The sequence below is a fragment of the Balaenoptera physalus genome (genome assembly GCF_965194825.1).
Source record: "Balaenoptera physalus genome assembly, chromosome: 7".
Taxonomy (NCBI): domain Eukaryota; kingdom Metazoa; phylum Chordata; class Mammalia; order Artiodactyla; family Balaenopteridae; genus Balaenoptera; species Balaenoptera physalus.
Genome location: NC_138886.1, coordinates 23,099,497 through 23,126,800, shown reverse-complemented (window position 1 = coordinate 23,126,800; position 27,304 = coordinate 23,099,497). Strand labels below are relative to the sequence as shown.

General features: G+C 39.3%; 1 protein-coding gene across 1 annotated transcript in view; it reads right to left on the bottom strand.

Moving 5' to 3' along the window:
* Nucleotides 1-11,697: 11,697 nt before the first annotated feature.
* SVEP1 (sushi, von Willebrand factor type A, EGF and pentraxin domain containing 1) overlaps nucleotides 11,698-27,304 on the bottom strand; it is a 196,701-nt gene continuing 181,094 nt past the window's right edge. The window contains exons 48-49 of the mRNA XM_082469099.1: nucleotides 13,978-25,586; nucleotides 11,698-13,601 (exon numbers count right to left, since the gene is read on the bottom strand). Of these exons, the coding sequence (XP_082325225.1) occupies nucleotides 25,565-25,586 (22 nt within the window). The 3' untranslated portion in view covers nucleotides 11,698-13,601; nucleotides 13,978-25,564. The remainder of the gene's footprint in view (nucleotides 13,602-13,977; nucleotides 25,587-27,304) is intronic.

The following is a 27,304-nucleotide window of genomic DNA, read 5'->3' as shown; positions in this document are numbered from 1 at the left end:
GAAGCATTTCTATTGTCTTGCCAGTGTCTGTTGTATTCTTTTTTCTTTGTCCCTGGGGTGCTTTGCTTATTAATATTACTTGCCCAGCTTCTACTGGCATTTGAGTTTGAGACTCTTGATTTTGATGCTTCTACCATCACAGCCAGGAATTTTATTCATGGTTATCCACTGAAGATCCTATCATTGCCTCTCCTTCTTCTTTTCTGTCTTTTTCATTCAAGAAGGAAAGGTAGATGTTGACGCATATTGAACATCTTCCAAGCCCTAGGTTGAGAACCACTGTTTTGAAGTGTGGGCTCCATTCTTGGCATCAGTTTCATTTATGTTATTTTGCAAATACCCTGTTAGTTAAGGTGACCATGTTCACTCTATAGATGAGATAATCGAGGTGCAGCCAGCTTAGATAACTTATCCTAGCCGGAATCAATTTAGAATTCAAGTCTGTGTCACCTGTCAGATAGGGAGGAACACAGGGTCAGCTGGAATCTGCAGGTCCCTTAGAAAGCTACTTAGCACTGGATGAACTGAATGCAGTGCATTCCTTGTTTTCTCTGCTTCAGAAGCTATCCATCATCTCTACTATTCTTTTCCTTATGGAATATAGATCTTCCTGAACTTCTCTCCACTGCATTTGGAAAGGAGATGGTACAGAATTAACTCTCAGGCACAGCTACTTAACCAACAAACTCCTGCCATGTCCCTGGGTTCCCAGAAGTGGAGCAAGGCTGGGCCAGGACTTCTGCCTTCCGACACTAGGGCTTGTAGACTTTTCCACAGAATTAGCTGCTAAGCAGCTTGCCCAGCCCAAGGGCAGGGAGGGTACAAGCCGATGGATCACAGAAGTCTGTTTATATCCAACTGGAATCAAGTGCTATTAAAGTCTAGGAAAAGCGCTATTAAAGTCCAGGAAATGACCAAGTTCATAAAAACAGACATCTTTTTTATGTTTTGCAGAGAAAGTGCTTAGTTGGTAAGCAGGGCACTTTCTAATCCTGGATAAAAGCTCCTAGTCAAGTATTTTCTAGAAAAGGGCACTCGAGCCTTTCCTTTTACACTTGACTGCCTTCTTTGTTTCCCCGACACGCACTCACACGTAATTTTCCTAGACTCATTTCTGACCTCATTGTTGGAATCGTGAAGCTCCAAAACAGTCTGGGTGGAGTCTCCTTTTGAGAAGTCAGGGTTGCATTAAAAAAAAAAAAAAAAAAAATTATTCAGCAGTGGAATCCAGAGAGTGGGTTGGGAATTTGAAATCTTGAAGACATGGGCAAGAAAAAAACAGAGAGTGGGAAGAAAAGTAAAGAGAGGGAGAAAAGAAAGCGGGAGAGAGGAAGAGCAAAATAGGGCCAAGTGAAAAGAATTTTTAAAAGAATAACTAAAAAACAAGAATAAAGAGATAAATCATTCACATACGTGACTTGTAATCCACCTCAGGAACTTACAGAGACACGCCAAAATGTGAAGGACCATAGAAGCAGATAGAGAACTATTTAGTACAAAACTCAGATCATTATTAGTCTTATCCTAAGGAAAAAAAGCCAGTTTATTCTCTCTTACCAAAGACTCTGGTGGGTGATATCTTCCTCTTCGTGTCAGTTTAGGCTTTAGTTGAGTGGTGAGAGGGGGAAGTTCGAGGATACGTATGTAGGAAGAAGGGGCTGATCTGAAGTGCTCTGCAACCGAGGTCTAGAATTACAGCCACTATGAGGTGTTACTACTTAGTACGCTCACAGACTAACAGTATCAGCATCAACCTGCGAATTTGTTAAAAGAAAAAAATGAAAGAAGCTACGGGAACTACAACAACAACAAAGAATAAGAAACGAAAGAAGGAGGACGAGAAGGGAATTGTATACAGAGAGAATAAAGGATTTATAAGGAAGACTTTCATTATGTGGATGAGAAGCGGGAATTCCCTTAGAAGACCTTGCTATTCAAGGTCATAGACAGTGGAATCACGTGGGGGCTTGAGAGAAAAGCAGAATTTCAGGCTTTATCCCAGAATTTCAGGCTCTATCCCAGATGCTTGATAGAAAAGCAGAATTTCAGGCTCTATCCCAGATGCACTGAATAAGAGTCTGTATTACAAGATTCCCCAGGTGATGCTTATGCGTACTGGTGTTTGAGAAGTGCTGCTCTAGAGATCCGTTTCTATCAGGGAGCTGCCTGTGCAACAGAGGACTGGGAGCTCCAGCTTCAGCCTTGCCTGGGAATTGTGAGAAATGCAAATTCTCAGGCCCCATCCTGGACCTAATGAATCAGAATCTCTGAGGGCGGGGCCCAGATGTGCGTGTAAACTAGCCCTCCAGGTGATTCTGCTGGGCGTTCAAGTTAGAGAACCGCTAGGCTAGAAGTTTTTTGCTAACAACCGGATTGATTTATGTCGGCTTGATTTATGTCAGTCTGGTGTATCACGCCTTCAACACCATAATGATGCAGGAGCATCGATCAAAATATCTCACACACTGGGAATTCCCTGGCGGTCCAGTAGTTAGGACTCTGCGCTTTCACTGCTGAGGGCCCCGGTTCAATCCCTGGTCGGGGAACTAACCTCCCACAAGCCGTGTGGCGCGGCCAAAACCAAAAAACCAAAACCAACTCACACCCTGAGTGACTTGGGCACCAATCAGTCCAAATGGATAACAGCTGTGCATCAGCTCAGCTGGGTGCCTGGCCAGGTAGTAACCCTTTCAGTTGCTAGATTGGGGGAGATCCAGGGTGTCCAAGGGGAAGGACTGGGACAGCCTCAATGAGGTGGGACATGAGGGCAGAGGCTACTTTTCAGCCATTATACTTTCCCATAATTTAACAGCTGGTTCAACGGGCCATACCTGCACGTATCGGCTAAAGATGAGCCTTGTGATATTAATGGAAAATGCAACAACTGCTCTTCCAAGACATCAAGGGCAACTGCAACATTCAGAAGTGGGTCATTTACCAGGAAAAATGCTTATTCAAAATAAACAAGCACATTTGCTTGGAATTTCAGCATTGAGATGGGAATATAACCTTCAGTGATCCCTTTACTAGTAGGAAGCAAAACTCTGCTAGGTCCCTGGGCCGACGGCTAGTCTAGGGGACAGAGCAGGAAGGAGCTCTATTATTTGAAAGGCACTTGGCATTGGCTCAAGGTTATGGGGCAGGAGTCACAATGGCGTGTAGTATGAATAGTACACAGCTCAGAGAGTGGGGAGAAAAAGAAAGGCAAGAGGCCAAGGGCTCACAGAAGGACCAAAACAGAAAAGGGCCATTCTCAAGCATCACCCAATCCCTACAACACGCCTTCAGGGAAGTGAATGAAATTGTATGTATCAAAAACTGTGCCAAGGACAAAGTGTTTACAAAAGGTAAGTTATTTAGTATTATGGCAATTATAACCATCATGGGGCAATTTCTGCCAGCGTGGGGCAAACTCGTGCCTCTGGCTTTTGTGGGCTGTGGCCGCAGTGCACGGCTGTGAGATATGTATGCACTGTGGTAATAGTAAAGAAAAACATGTACATCATTACCCCAAACTTCTTAGATTCAGATCCTAAAAGTCCTTGGATTTTCCTTCAGGCATGGAAAGAGCTGGAACACAGACTGAGGTCAGAGAAATGCCTGTCACTTGGAGTGAGGGAGATGTTACCTGTGAGTCAGTTTAGAAAATGATCTGCTTGAATCAGCAAACATTCTGTAAACACACAAAAAGGACCTCAGCGTGCCCTCGGATAAACTGAGGCTCAGGGAAGCACCAAGGAGGAGAATTGACTAAAGCCGCGTCATTGCTTCTTTCCTACCGAAAGGTCCCTTTGTTTTCTTTATATTAGAAAACACTGGAGTCTTCATTTACTTCTCTCCTGGCCACAGGTGGCTTACAGTCCCCCAAAAGCCTCCAAGGCTTCTTGTAAAAAATCTATAGTTAATTGTGTCTTCCTGATTGCTTTTATTATAAAAACATTTCAAAATACTGAGAACAGGAAAGTAGAAAAATAATTAACTGAGATATTATTTCCAAGACTGTATTATCACCACTGTTTATATTTTGATGTTATACACACACAGATGTAATTTAGTTTAAGCAAATCACCATTTTATTACTATGTGATTTTGCATTTTGCTCTCTCCCTTAATGTTATGCCAGGGGCATTTTCCCATTATCTAATGAACTCAGACTCACTTGATTTGTAATTGTTGCATACCATTCTATCATTTGGGTGCATTGTGTTTTAACTGGCTTTTTTCTCATGCTCTTTACAAACTTACAGTCACAAAACAACATCACAGAAAACTGTGATGAGTGTCTCTCCAATAAGTAATTGTTGGAAACTCTTATTTTCTGAGAGTAACTTCCTAGGAATTTACTATTTTTAGTGATCTTGATGCCAATTTCCTTCTTGAGTGCTTGCACCAATTTACAGACACCAGCACATCTGTGAACTTGCTCACCTTGCCATACCATCACCAGCGTTAGCATTGATTTTTATGACTTTAATTATTCTTTGTTAAACTGATAGCAAAGCTGTTATATTATTATAGTTTTAATTTGTATCTCCTTGATTACTAATATGGTTGAACATATTTCTATTTTTTATAAAATTACTTAGTATTTAATTTTTTATTAGGAGGTCTGATTTTTAATTTGTGAGAGTCTCTTTATATTTTAAGTTTTTTGGTAATTAATAGTTTTTTAGGCACAGAAATTAATTTTTTAGTCAAATCCGTTGATCATGTCTTTTGTCATTTTTCCATTGATTGCATACTTGAAAAGATCCTCTCCTTTTATGGTTATTAGTGTATAGTCATATTTTTCCTAATAACAAAAAGTAACTTTATTTTTTAAACCTTTTCTGTAATGATCAAAACACATTATAAAAACTTAGGACAATCAAAATACAGAAAGGATAAAGGATGTACCCCCCCAACAAATAAAATATTACATATATTCCTCCCCCATTGTATCCATGAACATTTTACTCTTTAATATTTTCAATATTTATTTTGTTGTTGAGGGAAGAGATGAGGATATACGTACATTTTCCTCGATTCAGTTTATGGGACATCAATCTATCTCTGTTGCTTTGTGATGTTTCCTACACAACCTGTTGAGATAATATCTGACATGGCAATGTTTAAGCATTTCTGTTTTTCACCCAGTGATTTGTGTGTTTATTCTTGCACCAGACCCACTTTTGTTTATTACACATTTAATTAAAATATAAAAGCTAATATTACTTGTCCACTGGAAACTTTTCTTAGGTATGAAAAAAAGGGGGGGTAGGGATAGATTAGGAATTTGGAATTAACAGATACACACTACTATATATGAAATAGATAAAGGACTTACTCTATAGAACAGGGAACTATATTCAATATCTTCTAATAACCTATAATGGAAAAGAATCTGAAAAAGAATATATATATACATACATATATACATATATATATCAATGAATCACTTTGCTGTTCACTTGAAACTAACACAACATTGTAAATCAACTATACTTCAATAAGAAAAAGAAAAATAAAGAAAAAAGTCTGGAAAAAAATCATTGCTGTTAAGTTATATAAAAAATAGCTCCTTAAAAAACTAAAAATAGAGCTACCATATGACCCAGCAATCCCACTCCTGGGCATATATCCAGAGAAAACCATAATTTGAAAGGATACATCCACCCCAATGTTCACTGCAGCACTATTTACCACAGCCAAGACATGGAAGCAACCTAAATGTCCATCAACAAATGAATGGATAAAGAAGATGTGGTACATATATACAATGGAATATTACTCAGCCATAAAAAGAATGAAATAATGCCATCTGTAGCAACATGGATGGACCTAGAGATTATCATACTCTTTTTTTTAAGACTTTTTAAAAATAAATTCATAAATTTATTTTTGGCTGCGTTGGGTCTTTGTTGCTGTGCACAGGCTTTCTCTAGTTGCAGTGAGCAGGGGCTACTCTTTGTTGTGGTGCATGGGCTTCTCATTCAGTGGCTTCTCTTGCTGCAGAGCATGGGCTCTAGGCACGTGGTCTTCAGCAGTTGTGGCATGCGGGCTCTGTACTTGTGGCTCATGGGCTCTAGAGCGCAGGCTCAGTAGTTGTGGTGCACGGGCTTTGTTGCTCCATGGCATGTGGGATCTTTCCGGACCAGGGATCGAACCCATGTCCCCTGCACTGGTAGGCGGATTCTTAACCACTGTGGCCCCAGGGAAGTCTGAGATTATCATACTTCGTGAAGTTACCCAGACAGAGAAAGACAAATATCATATTGTTATGGAGCACAAGCTCACTCTGCTTGCTGCATGACAGGCCAATAAATTGGAGACAAGGTGTCGAGGCAAGGAATACGACTGTATTTGGAAAGCCAGCAGACTGAGAAGAAGGCACACTAAAGTCTCAAAATAACCATCTTATTGGGGTTTGGATGCCAGTTTCTTTTATAGCACAGAGATGGGGAGGAGATGAGGAAGTAAAGTAAAAAGGCCATAAGTTTGGCAAATATCACTTGGAATAGCCAGCCTCGGGGAGGGGATGGGTTAATTTCTTCTTTCTTGTAGCCATCCACAGGTGGACAGGGTCTGGATGTTTCCCTGAACAAAGGCACTTTGGTTTAACATTCAGGCAGAGGGGCAGGGTTCCCCAAGGTAGGCCATTATGTATAGACAGTATCCTCTGAGTGAACAAAAGCAGCGGAAAGCAAACATTAAAGTAAAAGAAACAGATCCAACATGTAGTCAAATTTGGCTCTTCCCTGTTACAATGTGATATCACTTATATGTGAACTATAAAACAAAAATGATACAAATGAACTTATATACAAAAGAGAAATAGACCCACAAACATAACAAATTTTGGTTACCAAAGGGGAAAGGGGTGGGGGAGAGATAAATTAGGAGTTCGGGATTAACATAAACACACTACTATATATAAAACAGATAACAGAGAACCTCAGACCCCAGGGAATATTAATCAGAGTGAGGCCTCCTGGAGGTCCTAATCTCAGCACCAAGACCTGGCTCTATCCAACTGCTTGCAAACTCCAGTGCTGGATGTTAAAGGCCAACAACCAGTAAGACAGGAATACAGCCCAATCCATCAAAAAAAAAAAAAAAAAAAAAGAAACGACAAAAAAAATGTCATAGACGAAGAAGCAAGGTACAAACCTAACAGACCAAAATAAATGAAGACGAAATAGGCAACCTATCTGAAAAAGAATTCAGAGTAATGATAGTAAAGATGACCCAAAATCTCGGAAAAAGAATGGAGAAAACAAAAGAAACATTTAACAAGGATCTAGAAGAACTAAAGAGCACACAAACAGTGATGAACAACACATAACTGAAATGAAAAATACTCTAGAAGGAATCAATAACAGAATAACTGAGGCAGAAGAATGAAGTGAGCTGGAAGATAAAATGGTGGAAATAACTGCCAGGGAGCAGAATAAAGAAAAAAGAATGAAAAGAATTGAGGACAGTCTCAGAGACCTCTGGGACAACATTAAATGCATCAACATTCGAATTATAGGGGTCCCAGAAGAAGAAGAGAAAAAGAAGGGGATTGAGAAAATATTTGAAGGGATTATAGTTGAAAACTTCCCTAATATGGGAAAGGATATAGTTAATCAAGTCCAGGAAGCACAGAGAGTCCCATACAGGATAAGTCCAAGGAGAAACACGCCAAGACACATATTAATCAAACTATCAAAAATTAAATACAAAGAAAAAATATCAAAAGCAGCAAGGGAAAAACAACAAATAACATACAAGGGAATCCCCATAAGGTTAACAGCTGATCTTTCAGCAGAAACTCTGCAAGCCAGAAGGGAGTGGCAGGACATATTTAAAGTGATGAAGGAGAAAAACCTACAGCCAAGATTACTCTACCCAGCAAGGATCTCATTCAGATTTGATGGAGAAATTAACACCTTTACAGAGAAGCAAAAGCTAAGAGAATTCAGCTCCACCAATCCAGCTTTACAACAAATGCTAAAGGAACTTCTCTAGGCAGGAAACACAAGAGAAGGAAAAGACCTACAATAACAAACCCAAAACAATTAAAAAAATGGTAATAGGAACATACATATCAATAATTACCTTAAATGTAAATGGATTAAATGCTCCAACCAAAAGACATAGACTGGCTGAATGGATATAAAAACAAGACCCATGTATATGCTGTCTACAAGAGACCCATTTCAGACCTAGGGACACATACAGACTGAAAGTGAGGGGATGGAAAAAGATATTCCATGCAAATGGAAATCAAAAGAAAGCTGGAGTAGCAATTCTCATATCAGACAAAATAGACTTTAAAACAAAGACAAAGAGAAAAACAAGAGACAAAGAAGGACACTACATAATGATAAAGGGATCAATCCAAGAAGAAGATATAACAATGGAAAATATTTATGCACCCAACATAGGAACACCTCAATACATAAGGCAAATGCTAACAGCCATAAAAGGGGAAATTGACAGTAACACAATCATAGTAGGGGACTTTAACACTCCACTTTCACCAATGGACAGATCATCCAGAATAAAAATAAATAAGGAAACACAAGCTTTAAATGATACATTAAATAAGATGGACTTAATTGATATTTATAGGACATTCCATCCAAAAACAACAGAATACACATTCTTCTCAAGTGCTCATGGAACATTCTCCAGGATAGATCATGTCTTGGGTCACAAATCAAGCCTTGGTAAATTTAAGAAAGTTGAAATCGTACCAAGTATCTTTTCTGACCACAACGCTATGAGACTCGATATCAATTACAGGAAAAAATCTGTCAAAAGTACAAACACATGGAGGCTAAACAATACACTACTTAATAACCAAGAGATCACTGAAGAAATCAAAGAGGAAATCAAAAAATACCTAGAAACAAATGACAATGAAAACACGACCACCCAAAAGCTATGGGATGCAGCAAAAGCAGGTCTAAGAGGGAAGTTTATAGCAATACAATCCTACCTTAAGAAACGAGAAACATTAATGCCACAGTATAGGTGCTCAGTAATGTTTGCTCAGTGTTAAATGAATGGCAATAACAATCTCATGGATTTGCGGAGCAATTCATAGCTTTCAAAGCCAGATTCCACATATAATCTCATTGGATCCTCACAACAACTCAGTAAGGCAGGCAGACCAAGTTGTCTTAGCCTCATTTTATAGATCGGCAGTTCTCAAACTTGTGTAGGTTTGGAGCAATCAGAGGTCACAGTGCCCTCTGAGGAATCATGTGAGCTACTGACATTTTAAATTACATAGTAACTGATTGTAGATTCTGGGCAGCAATGTCTGACTATAGGCCAGGCAGAAGCCACGTGGGCTGTTGGTGGAGTAGGTGGTGGGGGAAGCAGAATGGGGCTGGAAGACAAAAGCAGGGACTTTTCTACTGAGGTGATCTGAAGGCGTTTTAGGGATAAATTCAAGGAGCAAGATGAGGAACCTAAGCTAGGCAATGCAAGAGGTTCAGAGTTACAGGCATGAAAACATGGGTTCCTGTTGGTTTCGTGATGTTCAAACAGAGAACCAAAATTAGCCAAAGTCACCTTATACTCTGATGAGATAGGCTGAATCACGCTGGAGGGCTCTTCTCTGAGACCTAGATGAAGGGTAAGGGAGGTTTGACCCTTTTCCTCCTTTTACATAAACTGATCTTAGGGACCTCCCATGTGAAGAGCCCCATTAGAGTTGGTCCTGCACGGAACTTGGGGAGAGTGGAAGGAAGCTAAGACCACCTGTAAGTCAGAGCGCGTGAACGATAATCACAACTGGACTCCCCATCCAAGGATTGATGGACCAAAAACAACAACAACAGTGCTTGGATTCCCCTTGGGAGTTATCGTAGAGAAAAATGATGAGGACAGAGTCTCTTGGGGGTTAGTTATGGTGAGTTGAGTGGAAAAAGGTTATCCTGCAGTCCACACAGTACGAGAAAATGTTCCCATTTTGACCAGTGGTATTACTATTACTTCTAGTATAAGGCTCACAACGGTAGCATTCTCTTACTCTTTCTTGTTCCTTATAGACCTAGAGTATATAGAAATGACAAATATCTATTGAGCCAGTTCCATCTTTTCGATTTTACATATGGAGAAAATGTTGTCTTCTGCTCTGTTGCCACTCTTGTAAAACTCCTCATTCTATCATGGATGAATTTCTGCAATTCCCAACATGCTTCTCTGAATCAGTGTCTGCCTCTAGCCTGTACAGCGTTTGTTACCAATCCATCCCAAAGCATGTCTTTCCCCCATCACTGTCCCTGCTCAAGAGCCTTTAGTGTTTCTTCTAAGTTGCTTACTGACCTCAAACTCCTCTCTTTAAAGTCCCTCCATAATCTGACCACAGCACCAGGTTAAATTAGTTCTTTTATGTTGGCTAGATAGAATGAGATCAGATTTATCACCTTTTCTCCAAGTCAGTGTTATCAGCAGGGAGTTAACCCTTGCAAGTAGTCAGGGGCAATCCAGAGAAAAAGAAACCGCAAAGGAAATTAGGCTTTTAGTCAAGATGTCCTCCTTCCCTACTTGGAAGCTGAAAGCTCCTCCTACTGCTATATCCAGCAGTTTCAAAAGATGGAGGAGAAAACAGCTAAGCTGGTGATTGTGAATATTCACAATACACATGAAGAGTCTTAGGACTTTACACCTTCTGGAGAAGGGACAGTGTCTGGCAATGGGGACAGAGAGGTAGGACTTCTGGAGGAAAAAAATGATAAAAGGAGAGAAGGGAAGGTTTAGATTGGGCCTCTCTCCACCATGTTAGGGAACATCTAAGAGGGGAGCTCATGAAGGTCTGGGCAGGGAGGCCTTACACTTCTCTAGATAAGGGGACCAGATAGTTAGACTAAGAGACACAAATGCCTGATTCTTTTTACCCCTATCTCTTATCACTAATTCTTGGATCGCGCGCGCGCGCGCGCGCGTGTGTGTGTGTGTGTGTGTGTGTGTTCTTGTGTATTTTTGCTCAGGAAGGAATGTAGCCAAGATCTTCAACAGCACGGGGAGGAGAATACATTCCCAAGTTCATGTTATATAATTTTACTGTAATGAAAGAATGTTGATGAACGAATCCAGCCAGGGAAGATCCTCAAATGGCAAAGGCATTTAAGGGGCCAAAGATTAGGGACCTATTGCCTGGTTGAGGTAAGGGTGCTGAGGCGATAGTGTGGGACGTGCTTTAACCCTTTCCACACACCCTCCACTTTTTGATGTGGACAATCGATTCGTTCTTGATCTTACATAAAGTCAAACGCAAGCCAAGCTCCATTTTCCAACCACATTGCTGATCTATTAAGCCACCACAGTCCGGGCGATAATAGTGATGTCCACTGCATTCTCACACCCTTTTATTATAATCCAGAAAGACTATGAAGAGGATGGTGGCTCTCCAGTTCTGCAATCTATCTGCTCTTCTTAAGACCGCAGTTGGAGCCTCATAGCTCTGGCTAATATTTTTATCTTTAATCTTTGTTTATTTAACAGGTTAAACAAATACTCACCTTGTTGTTTTAATTAACTTTAGTGCGGCTAGCTTGCTTTATTTGTTAATTGGCCATTTGTATTTACTCTTCAGTGAATTTCTCACTGCCTTCACTAGAGTTTTAGGGTTTTCTTATTGATTAGTGTGAACATTTTTATATATCAAGTGTATGAATCCTTTACCACATTACTATAAATATTTTTCTAATTTAAAAAAAAAAAAAAAAAAAAGACTGCAGTTGGAGAGGGAATTCCCTGGCTGTCCAGTGGTTAGGACTCTGTTTTCACTGCCGAGGGCCAGGGTTCAATCCCAGGTGGGGGAAGTAAGATCCCTCAAGCTGCATGGCATGGCCAAAAAAACTTCAAAAAAAAAAAAAAAAAGACTGCAGTTGTAGAGAATCTAAACAGAGGGCAGAAGTACATATTCCCTAGTGGCAGTGGCCAAGATACTATTCTTCACTCTATTGCCAATGATGATGTCACTCTGGGTAAGTCCCTCAGCCCTGAGCTTCATTTTTTTTTTTTTTTATAAATTTATTTATTTATTTATATTTATTTTTGGCTGTGTTGGGTCTTCGTTTCTGTGCGAGGGCTTTCTCTAGTTGGGGCAAGCGGGGGCCACTCTTCATCGCGGTGCGCGGGCCTCTCACTGTCGCGGCCTCTCCCGTTGCGGAGCACAGGCTCCAGACGCGCAGGCTCAGTAATTGTGGTGCATGGGCTTAGTCGCTCTGCGGCATGTGGGATCTTCCCAGACCAGGGCTCGAACCAGTGTCCCCTGCATTGGCAGGCAGATTCTTAACCACTGCGCCACCAGGGAAGCCTTGAGCTTCATTTTTAAAATCTAAAAATAAAGAGATCCCCTAAGGACCTTAAGAACTTCACTAAGGTCCTTATCCCTTCCAGTGACAACAACATTGTGGAGACGTGTGCTGTTAAGAGGACAGACTGGTTGTGATTGTTACTGCAGAAGCTGATTTAAGGAAAGGCACTTTCTCTGGGAAAGAGGAATATGAAGTCGAAGGTCAGCCCACCAAGAGAAAAGGGGAAAATGATCGTATCAGCAATAGGAAGACCAAGTGTTACTATTCAGGGCGGAGGGGTGGAGTCTAGGCACTGCTGCCAAACAGCCAAGCCCTACAGTGTATGCTTACGTGAATCACCCAGGAACTTGGTGACAAGGCTGATACTGGGCGGAGAAGGTACTTTAAGTATGTGAAAGGGAATGACTTTGTAAGTGGCATCTTAGGGGGAAAGACGGTGGATTTAGCCAACTCCTTTTCCCCATAGTCTCCACTCAGCTGTTAGGAAAACCGACAGAAATTGTTGGGGGAGGGTGCCAGGGTGGGGGGCGGTCAGGACCTAGAGAGACCTTCCACGATGACTCATACAAACAATGGTGCTTAGGAAAGAGCCTCTCTCAAATCAAAGTTCAGGGTTTCAAAGAGCTCACATGTTTTCCTTCTATCTTGATGTTTATTTTATATTAGAAATACCAGGGTTTAGAGAACACAGAGACTCAATAAGAAATTTCATAGACTCAGAAAATACCTCTAGAGCTTTGGACGGTAATTCACCTAAGCCTGTAAGTTTCCATATGTCAAATGTTATATTGATACAATGACAGGAGCTGAAGATTTCATTTGATCATGAATCTAAGATACGATGATGGCAAGGTATACTACTAAACTGCCAACTGTATCATGCAATGCCATTGTTAAGAGGCATTCCTATTTTGGAGATATTAAAAAATATATATTTTGAATGAATGAAGCATGTTTAATATCCTAACTGTTGAATACTGTGGTTTCTATGTAAGTCTAACTTTAACTGCTACCCAAACACTGGTATACTATCCAGGGATGTGGTAAGGCAACTCTGGCCAAGAGTTTATTAATTCTCAGGGCCTTGTTATGATACCTGGCTCAGAATCCTGAACACCAAGCTGGTAGAATTAAGTGGGGAGGGTCACTGGTGGTGTGTTGGTAGCAGGGGTGCCGGGTGGTAATAGGAAAACTGATTGTCTTGGCAAATTGATAGCATAGCACAAGAGACCAAGGATAACAGTGCTTTTTTTTTTTCAAGTTTTAAATTTTATTTTATTTATAAGAGTGCCTTTCGGGCTTCCCTGGTGGCGCAGTGGTTGAGAATCTGCCTGCCAATGCAGGGGACACGGGTTCGAGCCCTGGTCTGGGAAGATCCCACATGCCACGGAGCAACTGGGCCCGTGAGCCACAATTACTGAGTCTGCGCGTCTGGAGCCTGTGCTCTGCAACAAGAGAGGCCGCGATAGTGAGAGGCCCACGCACTGCGATGAAGAGTGGCCCCCGCTTGCCACAACTAGAGAAAGCCCTCGCAGAGAAACGAAGACCCAACACAGCCATAAATAAATAAAAATAAATAAATTTAAAAAACAAAACAAAACACAGAGGCCCCACATCACTGCTCATGAAACCATTGTTTAAAAAAAAAAAAAAAAAAAAAAGAGTGCCTTTCAACTCCACTTCCAAGTGCTGACAGTGCCCTTATCTTAGTATTGTCCCTTCTTATTTTAAAAAAAAATTATATCATTGAAGTATAGTTGATTTACGTTGTATTATTTTCTGCTGTACAGCAAAGTGATTCAGTTACACACACACACACACACATATATATATATATATACACACACATATACATATATATACGTCCTAATATTGTCCTTTCTTTAGTGGAAGAGATTTGGGGCCATCTAGGCATCAAATCCATAAGATCCACAGAATGTCTCATTCACCTGTCTGAAGCATCAGCAATGTTGCATTGGGGTTAACACTGCCTGCACTTTCCTCTGAAGGGCCCGGCTTTCAGTATTGTTGTGAGGTTTCCTCTAGTCTAGCCCAGTTGCCTAGAGAGAATATGGGATTAGGAGATAAAAGAGCCTGGATTCCAGTCTCACGGACTATTAGCGTAGTAATGAAACTCACAAGGAAATGTACTTGATTGAGAAAAATGGACTCAGTAAATTGTGTGAGTACCTACTTATTTGTGAGACTCAATCTTCACAACAATTGGAGTAGGTCTTATCGTTTTCATTATGCAGATGAGGACAGCGAGGCACCTTGTCCAACTCACGTGGCTCATAAGGGAAGGGGCCAGCATTTGAACGTGGGTAGTTTGAATTCCAGAGCTTGTGCTTTTAATCACTGCACCCATAAATAAGAACTAAATCTTGCCATTAAGGAGAGTCAGACATAAATTAGCCATGATATAAAGATAAAAGTGCTTTAATAGACATGTTTATGAAGTGCTACACAGCCCAGAGGATGAAGCAATTAAGTTCATGCATCTTACATATTAATAAGAAAACTGAGCCTGAGAATTAGTCAGCTACATTTTTTTTTTAAAGAAGGGACACATCTTACTCTATAATTTCAGACCATGGGTTTCTAAAATACCATGCATTTGTTTGTTTGTGGATCAAACAGCAATGCATTTACTACAAGACTCCTGAATATCAAACACAAGATGCATCAGATAATAGCCAATAAATGTGATATAAACACATTTTTTGACTGTGGAAAATTTTAAACACACACAAAAGTAGAGAGGAGGGTATAATGATTATAATGAACTCCCAAGTACCCCTAACTCAGCTTCAGCTATTAGCAACATTCTGCTGTTCTTGCCTTAGCTATACCTACCTCTCCTCCACCTCCCCACTTCTTTTTTTTTCCTGGAGTATTTGAAAGCAAATCCAAGCATGCATATAATTTATTGGTAAATACTTTGGTGTGACTATATAAACTACCAAGCCTTAAAAAATAATTAAAATGTCATTATGCCAACCGATGAAATTAACAATTCCAAATATTCACCTAATATCTAGCTTATGTCTAATTTTTCCTGATTAATAAACATGCTTTTAATGGAAGAACTTTTGTCACTATCAAATGTCTTCCAAAACCTCATCAGGACACCAACTGTTCAGGATGCTGAGCCCCTCTCAGCATGCTCTGAGTCAGTCCAGCATTCAAGGTAACTATCATCATTTTCACCTTTTAGATTTCTTTTGTCTTTGACTTTGGAAAGGCAGATAATGAAAACAGGATTGAGAAATTTGGTTGTTTGCCTCTGAGGAAAAATTATATATGTGTGTGTGTATATGTATATATGTAGATATATATGTATTTTATATATATGTATACACACACAAACACGTACACACACATTATCTAAAATATTGTATCCCCCTAAATACTTTTTTTGTTTCTTCCCCACGAGTATTTACTATTGCATTCTTTCCTTAGTATTTATTGAGCACCTACTATACGGCAACTATCACCAAGGATATATTGATAAATAAGATATAACTTCTGTCTTCATGGAGGGAGGGAGGCAGACAAATGATAACTATGTGCTACGGCCTAACCTCAGAACCACAGTGGGGGGCAACTATTGGTCACGGGAAAAATAAGAAGGGGGATCTACTCTACAGGAGAGAGAAAAAGCATCAAGTTTAGCAGTATACAGAAAAGGAGCTGAGTTAGTAGATTACAGTGTGCTATATATCAGAAGGTGAAATGAGGAGAGAACACACAAGGACTGGTTCTGTTTCTTAGGGAGCAGGACGATTGTGACTGTGACTTGGCTAGATTTGTTTTCCTTCAGTTTACTGTAAAACTAGCCAAATATTCATATAATGATGTACATGAGACCAAGAATACAGATGAGTGGGTGGGCCTTCCAGTTGCCCCCCTCATTCCACTTGTTGCAGTTATCAGAGTTTGATCATCTTGGCAGCCTGTGCAGTGAGGAATCAACTGGAGCTCAGTGCCTGTTCTATTTTTAGTTTGATAGGAGACACCTTAGCAGGCAAGAGTCTACACTGTTGAAGTGTATGCATGTTCCTGTGACACCATGCTTACGGGCTTCTGGGGTCCATTTCTGAATTTTGGGATCTACTCAAGGTTCAAGTGTAGCAAGCTGGGCAGTGACTTAAGACCAAGATCATGAACTATTTTGATAGGGATAAAAAGGTCTGTGGGGTGTGTGTATGTGTGTGTGTAATACAGCTTCCAGATATATCTCACCTGTTGCTTCTCCTTCTGAATCTTAACACTTCTTTCACACCCACACCCACAAACACCCTGTCTGTTCTACTCATTGGCATTGTTGACTAGAAGGAATCTTGGAATGAGAAAGGGCAGAGCTCATTCTCCTCATGTCCTATATAAGTTGACCTTGGGGTGGAGGCAGAGGGGTTTAGAACAAAGTCAACAGCATCTGAGGACTCAGAACAAGTGGTGATGATGATGGTGGGGTGAGGGGAGAACAAGGAGTAGAGGAAAGTGACTCAGGTAAAGGAAATGGCTTGTGCAAAGGCTTCAAGATGAGCCCGTGGATATTCAGAGAGCTGAAAGCCATTCATCATGAGGTCCTCTCAATGTTGCAGTTATGACTTATGGAACATTTCGGGCTGTCCTTTAAACACAGCCTGGAGTTATTTGATGGGACACTTAGAAAAACCAAGGCTGCTTTGTGATTAGGAACATTTCCTTTTGCAAACCTCAGAAACGTAGGCTGTAATAATAAAGGACCATAGTCAATAAAGCTTACTAAGGGTTGAGAATGCCAGCCATATTCTAGCTAAGGTTTGTTTTCTAGAAAGTGTGCTGTGGTTGGTTACTCTGAACCTTACCCTTGGACTTCAGGTGTTAGGCAGTAATTTCTAGATCTTGTAGGCATTGCTTCCCTCCCTCAGTTTTCTTAAGTGTAAAGAGGGAGCTTTGCAGAATTAGCTGAGATGGGCTGGGGAGGGGCTGAGAAGAGGAGGGACACTGATATTTATCCAGCCATTGCTAAATGCTAGGCACCCACATGACTTTCAATTCTCACAACTTTATGAGACAATGTAGGAGAAAATACATTTTAAATTACAAAGCACAATACAAACTATAAGGTGTGCAAAAACAGTTTGGAAATATTTTCCCTTTGTATATTTCATAGATTCTCAATAAAGGATTCAGATTCTTTTGAAGAATGTGGTATAATTGAGAAATGCATATGGGTGGTTTTTTGTGGTCCTCACGTTACTCCGTTCTTTCAGGTTTTTCTAGTTTGTCAGTTAGTCTTTATTACCCTTGCTGATTGAATACACTTTAACTTAGAGAAGTATAAACAAGCTTGAACACTCTGCTGGGAAAGTAAAATATCCAGTGGACATAATGAAAGGAAGAATCTTAATGATTTAGGAGGGCAAGGATCAGGTGTGTAATTAGACAAGTCAGGACTCGTGTGGGTGGAGCGAACACACTAGAAAGTGGTTTCTATGAGGAGTGGGTGTGATCAGCATTTCCTCTGAAGAGAAGGGGACAGCAGTCTGTACCGTAACGCTTACAGACATCACAACAGCCTTGGTCTATGTGTGTCTATTTAAAGCAGCTTGGCCACGTGCACAAAATTTAACAGCCCAGAAGTATTCCACCAAGGATCATATATTTTAAGTGACTTTGCCTGCTGATTACTGTGGCTGGAATATGTAGCTGTAGACCAGCTGAAGACACGTGGACCTTACAATATGTTTGCGGCTTTTTTATTATTTTCAAAACAGTGCATTTCTTTCAGGCTCCATCCAATGCGACACTTTGGGCCCAGGTGACCTTGAATGGCTGGTTGATAAGATAATTAGGGGAAAAAGGTCTGAAGTTACTGTCACTACTTTTAGGTCAGAGTTAGGAGAGAATCATGAGTAATTAGGTATAATCCCTTCAAACAAAAAAGTACTGAGGCTGCTAGGTTGGTTGTTAAGGAAGCATAAGAAAGTAATTCTGATGTAACCTGGCTGGTAAATTTCAGGTATTCTAAGTGTCCGGCTCTTATGTTCACTGGAGCATAAAGCACAAGGATATACTGTATAAATACACTGAGAGTTTCAATAATTAATTTAGGTTCCTTAATTTGATCATCAGCGAATATTTTCCTTTGGTGTATACAAGTAGCTCACGATTGATATTTCCTCTTGGTAACAGTTTCCACTGTTATGTTAAACTATTAATCATCTTGATCTGAACTCTTCTCTAAAGATTCCTGAAGGAGTGTTTAAACAAAATTATATGGAGGCACAATCTTTAAACATACCAATGCATATGCCAGATTAATTAGGGTAAACAGAAAGATGATATACTCATTGATGTGGGGCTTTTACTTCAACTCATTTTTACAAATTTAAGGTTATTTTGTATGAATATGAAAGTATATTTATGAATGTAAAACTAATATATTTTCATTGAAAATTGTCACAAATAAAGGGAAAATTTGGATGAGATAAAAATCACCCATAGTTCCATGTCTTAGGGAAAATCATTATTAACAAAGTTAGGTAAATCTCTTTCTATGAACATTGCATATGCATTTCTAGGCAATTAAGAGCACATTATAAATACATTTTATATACTGTTTTCCACTGAACATTATGCCATAATGATTTTTTCTGTTATTAAAACTCTTTGTAAATGTAATATTTAATGGCTTCATAATATTTAACCCTATGAATTCCATAACCAATACCATGAATTCCACAACGAATTCCAGGATTTTTCATCATATAATTTGTTGCTGATTTTTAATATTAAAAATGCTGTGATAATTATCTTTGTGCATAAATATTTGTCCCTAGGTTAGATTTTTTTTTTTTTTTTTTAATGAGATTGTGTTTCGGGCAAGGAATTACCGAAGTAAAAGGCATGCGTTCACATTTAAAAATTTTTCAAGTTGCCAGTTGTTTGGAAGAAAGGTTGTACTAGTTTATACTCCCTACAAATGTTCAAGAAAATGGTTTTATCTAGTAGCCAGCTGCATATAGTCATTAAAACAAACACTACCATCACTGCTACCACCACTACCAAAACCCCGCCAAGTGGGTAGGTGAAAAATTTACATCATTTCTTTTATCATTAGTGAAACTGCTCATTTTCTACCCATATTTCTCCTCTAGTGAGTTGTCTGTTCATATCTCTGCCCAAAATAAAATGTTTTCTTATGGCTGTTAAATCATGATATTTTAGAATATTATTATTTTGTCATGCATGATTCTGCTTGGTTTTACAATGCAGTTTGTGTTAATTTTTTTTTTAAATAAATTTATTTATTTATGGGCCTTTGTTGCTGCACGCAGGCTTTCTCTAGTTGCTGCAAGCGGGGGCTACTCTTCGTTGAGGTGCGCGGGCTTCTCAATGGGTGGCTTTTCTTGTTGTGGAGCACTGGCTCTAGGCGTGCGGGCTTCAGTAGTTGTGGCACTCAGGCTCAGCAGTTGTGGCTCGCAGGCTCTAAAGCACAGGCTCAGTATTTGTGGCGCACGGGCTTAGTTGCTCCGCGGTATGTGGGATCTTCCCGGACCAGGGCTCGAACCTGTGTCCCCTGCACTGGCAGGCAGATTCTTAACCACTGTGCCACCACGGAAGCCCTGTGTTAAATTTCAACTTGTGAGAGAAGCTTCCACATTTTTCTAGTTAAATATATTTCTTTTGTGGGTCCTTTAAAATTTTATTAAAAAAAATTTAAAGTGTATACGTCAGTGGTTTTTAGCATACAATTTATAAAGTTGTGCAACTATCACCACTATCAAATTGTAGAATACTTCATCAGTCCTGTACCTATTAGCAATTACTCTTCATTCTCTCCTCTCTCATCTTCTGTCTCTATAGATTTGCCTATTCTGGGCATTTCATATAGATGGAAGCATATAATACGTGGCTTTTTGTGTCTGGCTTCTTTCACTTAGCATAATGTTTTCAAGGTTCCCAGGGTTCATGTCAGTCTTTGTTTTTTTTGTCTCCTTTTGACCCTGTTTGGTTTTGCTACATGCTTTGTCTTTTTTGAGGAACCACAGGAACTTAAAATCTATTTGGCCATAGTACACCTTAACCCACTGGCTGTAGTTAATTTGCCATTCAGCTTCTACTGCTTCTTACATCAGAGCATTAAGCATGATGGGTATTTGTTTGAAAAGGAAAAGCTTTACGACAGTAGAGAAGTATCCTTCTAGTCTGAGTTTTAGAGATTCTATTAAGAATAGATATTAAATTTTTCTGAAAGCTCTTCCTACATCTACTGAAATGATCATATGGCTTTTAGTACTTGACATTCCTATGATATACAGTAGGAGTTGGACAATTTTTTCATTCTTGTGGTAAAAAACCATGGATTGTCATGGATTGTTGAATTTGTTTGCATCTGTTATCATTAACTATTTTATGTTTGCCACATGGATATTCCAAAGTTGAGAATAAGTGTTTGAATACAGTGAAAACACAGATATTTGGGGCCAGCATATCTGAGTTTTAATTTAAGTTCCAATACTCATAATCCTGTGACCTTGGGCATTTTCCTTCTCATCCTCACTTTGCATTATTTTTGTAGATTTTCAATCATATGAGTATGGAAAATTTTATATCCTGCTTTTTTCCTCACTTAACTTTACACCACATACATTTTCCATGTTACCGCATTATCTTTTTGAAGGCTGGTATAATATATGATTTAGAAATGTGCTTGAGGTGGCATAGTTTAGAGTTCTTTATTGTTGGACCTTTCATCCATGTCCACATTTTCACCAATAATAGCGTTGTGATGAAATTTATTATGTCTAAAACTTGTGTATATTAGCTCAAAGCACATAAAAATACTTTTAGGGATATAGATCATCATAGTACTTTCTAAAATTATTATACCAATTTACACTCTCACTGACGATATATAAAATTTCCTATTTTACTGCATACTTACCAGCATTGTTTATTAACATTAAAAAAAAGTCACTGCTAATCTGGTAAACAAAATGGTTTCTCCCTATTTGTGAGGTTGTACTTTTTCTCACACAAATATGAATATATGGCATTTCTTTGGTGAGTCGTCTGTGTTCTGGAGTTCCATAAGTTTTTTTTTCAATTTATATAATAAAGACATTATAACAAAAATATTTGTACTTGGTCTGTCATAAAAATTTTTCTTTCCATTTTGTATATCTTCTTTTTTTTTTTGGCTGCGCAGCTTGTGGGATCTTAGCTCCTCATTGATCAAACCCACACTCTTGGCAGTGAAAGTGCAGAGTCCTAACCACTGGACCACCAGGGAATTCCCTATCTTTCCATTTTGATTATGATCTTCTGAATGACAGCCCAAACTTTCTATTTATGCTATCAAATCTGTTTATTATTCCTACTGTAATTTCTCTGTAACGTCTAGGTTTAGAAGGTTCTTTTTTTTTTATTTTTTGATACATTTATTTATTTATTTATTTATGGTTGCGTTGGATCTTTGCTGCTGTGTGCAGGCTTTCCCTAGTTGCGGCGAGCGTGGGCTACTCTTCGTTGAGGTGCGTGGGCCTCTCATTGCGGTGGCCTTGCTTGTTGCGGAGCACGGGCTGTAGGCATGCGGACTTCAGCAGTTGTGGCACGTGGGCTCAGTAGTTGTGGCTCACGGGCTCTAGAGCGCAGGCTCAGTAGTTGTGGTGCACAGGCTTAGTTGTTCTGTGGCACGTGGGATCCTCCCAGACCAGGGCTCAAACCCGTGTCCCCTGCATTGGCAGGCGGATTCCCAACCACTGCACCACCAGGGAAGTCCTTAGAAGATTCTTTTAAGCCTTTAAATTTTTGAGAAAAATTAATTCTAAAAACCATCTTATGGTTTTAATATCAATATTTAACTCCCCAATCCACCTTGAATTTATTTTTATGTGGTGAGAATACAAATTAAAAGATTTTCAAATTTTTACCAATTGTCTAATGCCAGTCACTCTCTTACTTTCTAATATTTTACAACAAAAATTCCACTGGTTGTTGATGTTTTCTTCATGACTTCTGAGTTTTTAAGTAGAATATTTAAATTTGTAGGTACAGACTTCCATATTGATGCTTTCCTGTTTCTTGATCCAGCATGCACTATTTTAATTACTGCAGCTTTTTATTATGCTTTGATTTTTAGTAAAGATGGTCCTTTTCATTATTTTTCTTTAAAATATTTTAATTTTCCATTTTTTTTCTTCTTAATGAACATTAGAGTAAATAATTTGGTCATGTTCCCCCCCAAAATCCAATATATTAAGGGTGATTGGAATTACATTACGACTATAATTTTATTTGGGAAAAATCAACATCTTTAAGACATGCTGTTCTCTCATCCAGGAGATGGCATGCTTCTCATTATTTTAGCATTTATAAATGTTTATAGATACAATTTTATAATATTCTTCCTTGAAGTCACATAGATTTCTTACTTATATATGTATATATATTGTGAATAGGATCTTTTTCACTGTACTTTCTATTTATAAATGACAAGCAGGAAAACTATTTTTCTATCTTGTAACCATCCAGTTTACGAGACTGAGTGTTTCTAATAGATTTTCATACCTTCGGTTTTTATCTTATAAGGTATATCTTCGTGTTTTCTGCCAAAATGAAAATTGTGACTCTTAATTTTCTCCTTTTTATACCCTTTATTTATAAATTTATGTATTATTACTTTGGCTAGAACTCACAGAATAATGTTCAAGATCAATGGGGATAGCCTTTCTGCTTTGTTTCTGGTTTAAAGGGAAGCATTTAATGGTTCACTACAGAACTGGTTATAGTTGGTTTGAAACAGATATGCTTTAGTAATGCTGGACAAACACCCTTATTTCTTTTTTTAGAAATTTAAGAATTCACTATGAATATATTTAGTACTGGAGATTTAAAAAATAACATTGTTCTGTAAATTAGTACAGCCACTATGGAAAACAGTATGGAGGTTCCTCAAAAAACTAAAAACAGAGTTGCCATCTGATTCAGCAATCCCATTCCTGGGCATATATCTGGAAAAAAACTATAATTCAAAAAGATACATGCACCTCTATGCTCATAGCAGCCTATTTATAATAGCCAAGACCTGGGAACAACCTAAATATCCATCAACAGATGAATGGATAAAGAAGATGTGGTATATGTACAATGGAATACTACTCAGCCATAAAAAAGAATGAAATAATGCCACTGCAGCAACACGGATGAACCTAGAGATTATCATACTTATCATACTAATTGAAGTAAGTCAGACAAAGAAAGACAAATATCATATATCACTTATATGCAAAATCTAAAATATGACACAAATGAACAGAAACAGACTCACTGACATAGCGAACAGACTTGTGGTTGCCAAAGGGGAGGGGGGGTAGGGGGGGGATGGATTGGGAGTTTGGGTTAACAGATGCAAACTATTATATATAGAATGGATAAACAACAAGGTCCTACTGTATAGCACAGGGAACTATATTCAATATCCTGTAATAACCCACAATGGAAAAGAATATGAAAAAGAATATATACGTATATATGTATACATATATATAAAACTGAATCATTTTGCTGTGCAGCAGAAATTTGCACAAGATTGTAAATCAACTATACTTCAATAAAATTAAAAAAAATTCTTCAACTACTTTTAGTATTACTTCCCTGTGAATCACATTTCTAGATATGTAGAACCTCATATCATTTGCAAACCCCACTCGTATGGTGCTTTACTTCCTTATTCTGTCTGCATAATGCAACTAATTTGACTTACTGTGCAGTATAGATCTTTTAATCTATTCAAAGTAACCCAATACAAATTCTACGTAGTAGGTACACTTTCAGAACTGTGTTTTGTTTTCAATTGCCATAGCTTTTCCTAGCTAAAAATGTCTGGTACCATCTTTCTTTTTATTATTTAGATTTTGAGCTTTATTTTATAGTTTTATGATTATAAATGACAAAAATCAACATAATTTGGAAGTTGATGGGGTATAAATTAAATAAAAGGAATACTCATAAGCGTGGAAGATTGGTCAAAAGTGTGAATGTCAGAAGAAAGAAGGAAGAGGAGTCAATGGCTGAGGGAAGTGAAGGCGGTGAAGAGAACCACTTGGACAATCAAGATCTTTTTCATTGTTCCTGTGTTTCTTCAGAGTGCTACAGTGTGCCCCGTGCCCTGTGTGGAAGCAGTTCTCCCAGAGGATGGAGGTGAGTTGATTGGGATTTTCCTACTTGAAAGAAAATCTAGTGTTCTGGCTTTTTTTCCCCCCCAGAAGCCTGAGGAAGTCTTTATCCTGGTAGAAGGATAGTGATGGAGTTAGGGGAAGCATTGGAGTCTGACGAGCAGCTCAGCTCTGCCTTGGGCAAACTCCATTCTTTCTTTGCAGGTGGAGCCAGGAGCACAGGTCTGGGAATTTTCCTCATTTGCCTTTTTCCTTCCCTTTCCCTGTTCTTTTATTCCAATGTCTTTTCTCCCAAAGCAGTGAGTTGTGGGATTATGACCCAGAAATGGGCTGTCTGTTAATCTTCCAGTACTTGCATTTCTTATTCCAGCTGTGAGAAGGAAGGGGAGCACTTTATTTTGTGAACCATGGTCATTATGCTTTCTTCCCCCATCCACTAAGTTGATGCCTATAGCTTTCCAAATGTTGGTGAAGGAATTAGCCAGGCTGCCCTCAGTACCAGGACAGCATCTTGTGTGGAGGGTAGCAGGTCCAATAGTTACTTTCCGATTAAATAAAAGGAAACCTTTACTGTTACACATACGGTAGAGAAGATGGAAATAGCATGAAGGGGTCTCCTTTATTGTAATTTCTCAGTACACTGCGTGGAATTCCATAACATGCTAGTGGCATAGATCATGAATCCTCTTCATTATTCCCGGGCCACCTCACAAAATGGCACTATCCAGCAAAACATTATTTAGTAGCAAAATATATTTTAATTGAAAAATCATTTTAAGTAACTGAATAAAAATGTGTATCAGGAACTTTCCCCATAGACAGGAGAATATGTACATTTTGTGAGAGTGGAGCAGCATCTATTTAATATATTTTTATATAGAAAATACAGGCATATTTAAAAAAAGAAAGTATGTCACAAGAAATAACAAAATATAACACAAAATAAAAAGGTAAACCAAAAGTTACAAGTTGACTAAAACAAGACAAGACCCAGCACCGTGTTGGAATGTCTTTGCGTAAATTCTGGGACGTCCAGGACTGCCAGGAAGAGATGATCCTGCATTTTAGGAGAGCTGGTTGGTTGTGCAGTGGTTAAAAGCCAGTCCTCCTTTTCCTGGAACAACAACAACAAAAAAAGAGATTCAACAGAAAAGACTGAATTGAAGGGGGAACAGTGATTTGGGGGCTGATTAAAATGCAATTGAAAGTCTCAGATACCTGGGCATCATCTGTGATGTTGTTTGGATGGATGGGGGCCATTCCTTGAGAAAACAAAGGGACATGGAGAAAAAGCGCTAACATATGAAAAGATGTGAGAATCAGCACACTGGAGTTTTAGTCCTGGCTCTGTCACTAGTTTCCTGTTTGATAATCCGCTCATCTGTACAATGAGGGGTTTGGACTTGGTGAACCTGAAGGTCTCTTACAGCGTGAACCATCTGTGGGTTTTTTTTTTTTTTTTTAATAAATTTTAAAATTTATTTTTGGCTGCGTTGGGTCTTCATTGCTGTGCACGGGCTTTCTCTAGTTGTGGCGAGCGGGGTCTACTCTTTGTTGCGGTGCACGGGCTTCACATTGCGGTGGCTTCTCTTGTTGCAGAGCATGGGCTCTAGGAGCGCGGGCTTCAGTAGTTGTGGTGTGCGGGCTTCAGTAGTTGTGGTGTGCGGGCTTCAGTAGTTGTGGCACGCGGGCTCAGTAGTTGTGGCTCATGGGCTCTAGAGCGCAGGCTCAGTAGTTGCGGCACACGGGCTTAGCTGCTCTGCGGCATGTGGGATCTTCCCGGACCAGGGCTCGAAGCCGTGTCCCCTGAATTGGCAGGTGGATTCTTAACCACTGTGCCACCAGGGAAGCCCCCGTCTATGGTTTTTATTTATGGCATTTGTTTAGGATTCATTTTCTGCACACAAAGATCAGAGGAAACAGTCTCTTCCTTAAGGATTGAGCTATCTGGGAAGAATACTGGGTCAGTCTTATTCATCATCAGAGAAGGATGCAGGTTGAGGGATTTAATGAATGCCACAGGGTGTTTCTCCACCAGCTGTCACAGATGCCCAGAAACTGCTCTGTCAACCAGCATTCATTGAGCATCAATTTTTGTGCCTATACTAAGTATGAGGGAGACAATCTTTAAGGCACTCAATCTCGTGGGAGAGAAGGAAATAAATATTATTTGTAAACATTTATCATTTTGATTTTTCAGAAAAGCTTTCTCCCTGTCCCATTTCAGGGAATTATACTCCACTTTTCTTTCTTCAGTGAATTGCCAGTCTCTTCTGCCCTTTACCCAAAGGTATGGTAAAAGTTTTAGCAAAATGACTTTTCACGTTAGTATAACATGACCTAACCTAGGATCACCATTGACTGATCGATCCATGGTGGGCCCTTGAATCAATCTGGACTCGTGAGTTCTTCTCCTGGAATTTTAAACTGGGTCAGCACACTATTTCTGTAGATACTGGAGTGTGACAGGTAAAATGTGGGCTCTATAAGCAGTTCTGTCCTTCCATGCGAACTGAACAGCAGAGGAAAGCACTCTGCAGCAAGAGAACATGGAGAAGATGCTGGAGAGAGGAGGTGAGACGGGAGGTGAGAGACTTCAGATGGCTTTCAAGAACTCAGTCTGGTTGTCTTGATGTTGAGCCAACCCACATCTTCCGGTTCCATACAGGATCCCATTATTGTGATAACAGATTCCTTTCTTTGCTTAAGCCAGTTAGAGTTGCAGTAAGAGAGTCCTAGCTAATTCAGGTCTCCTAGAAAAATCCATCACAGCATAAGGATGGGCAGGGGGGCTGCTGAGGCCTCTGGGTTGACCTTTCCTTGAATGTGGGA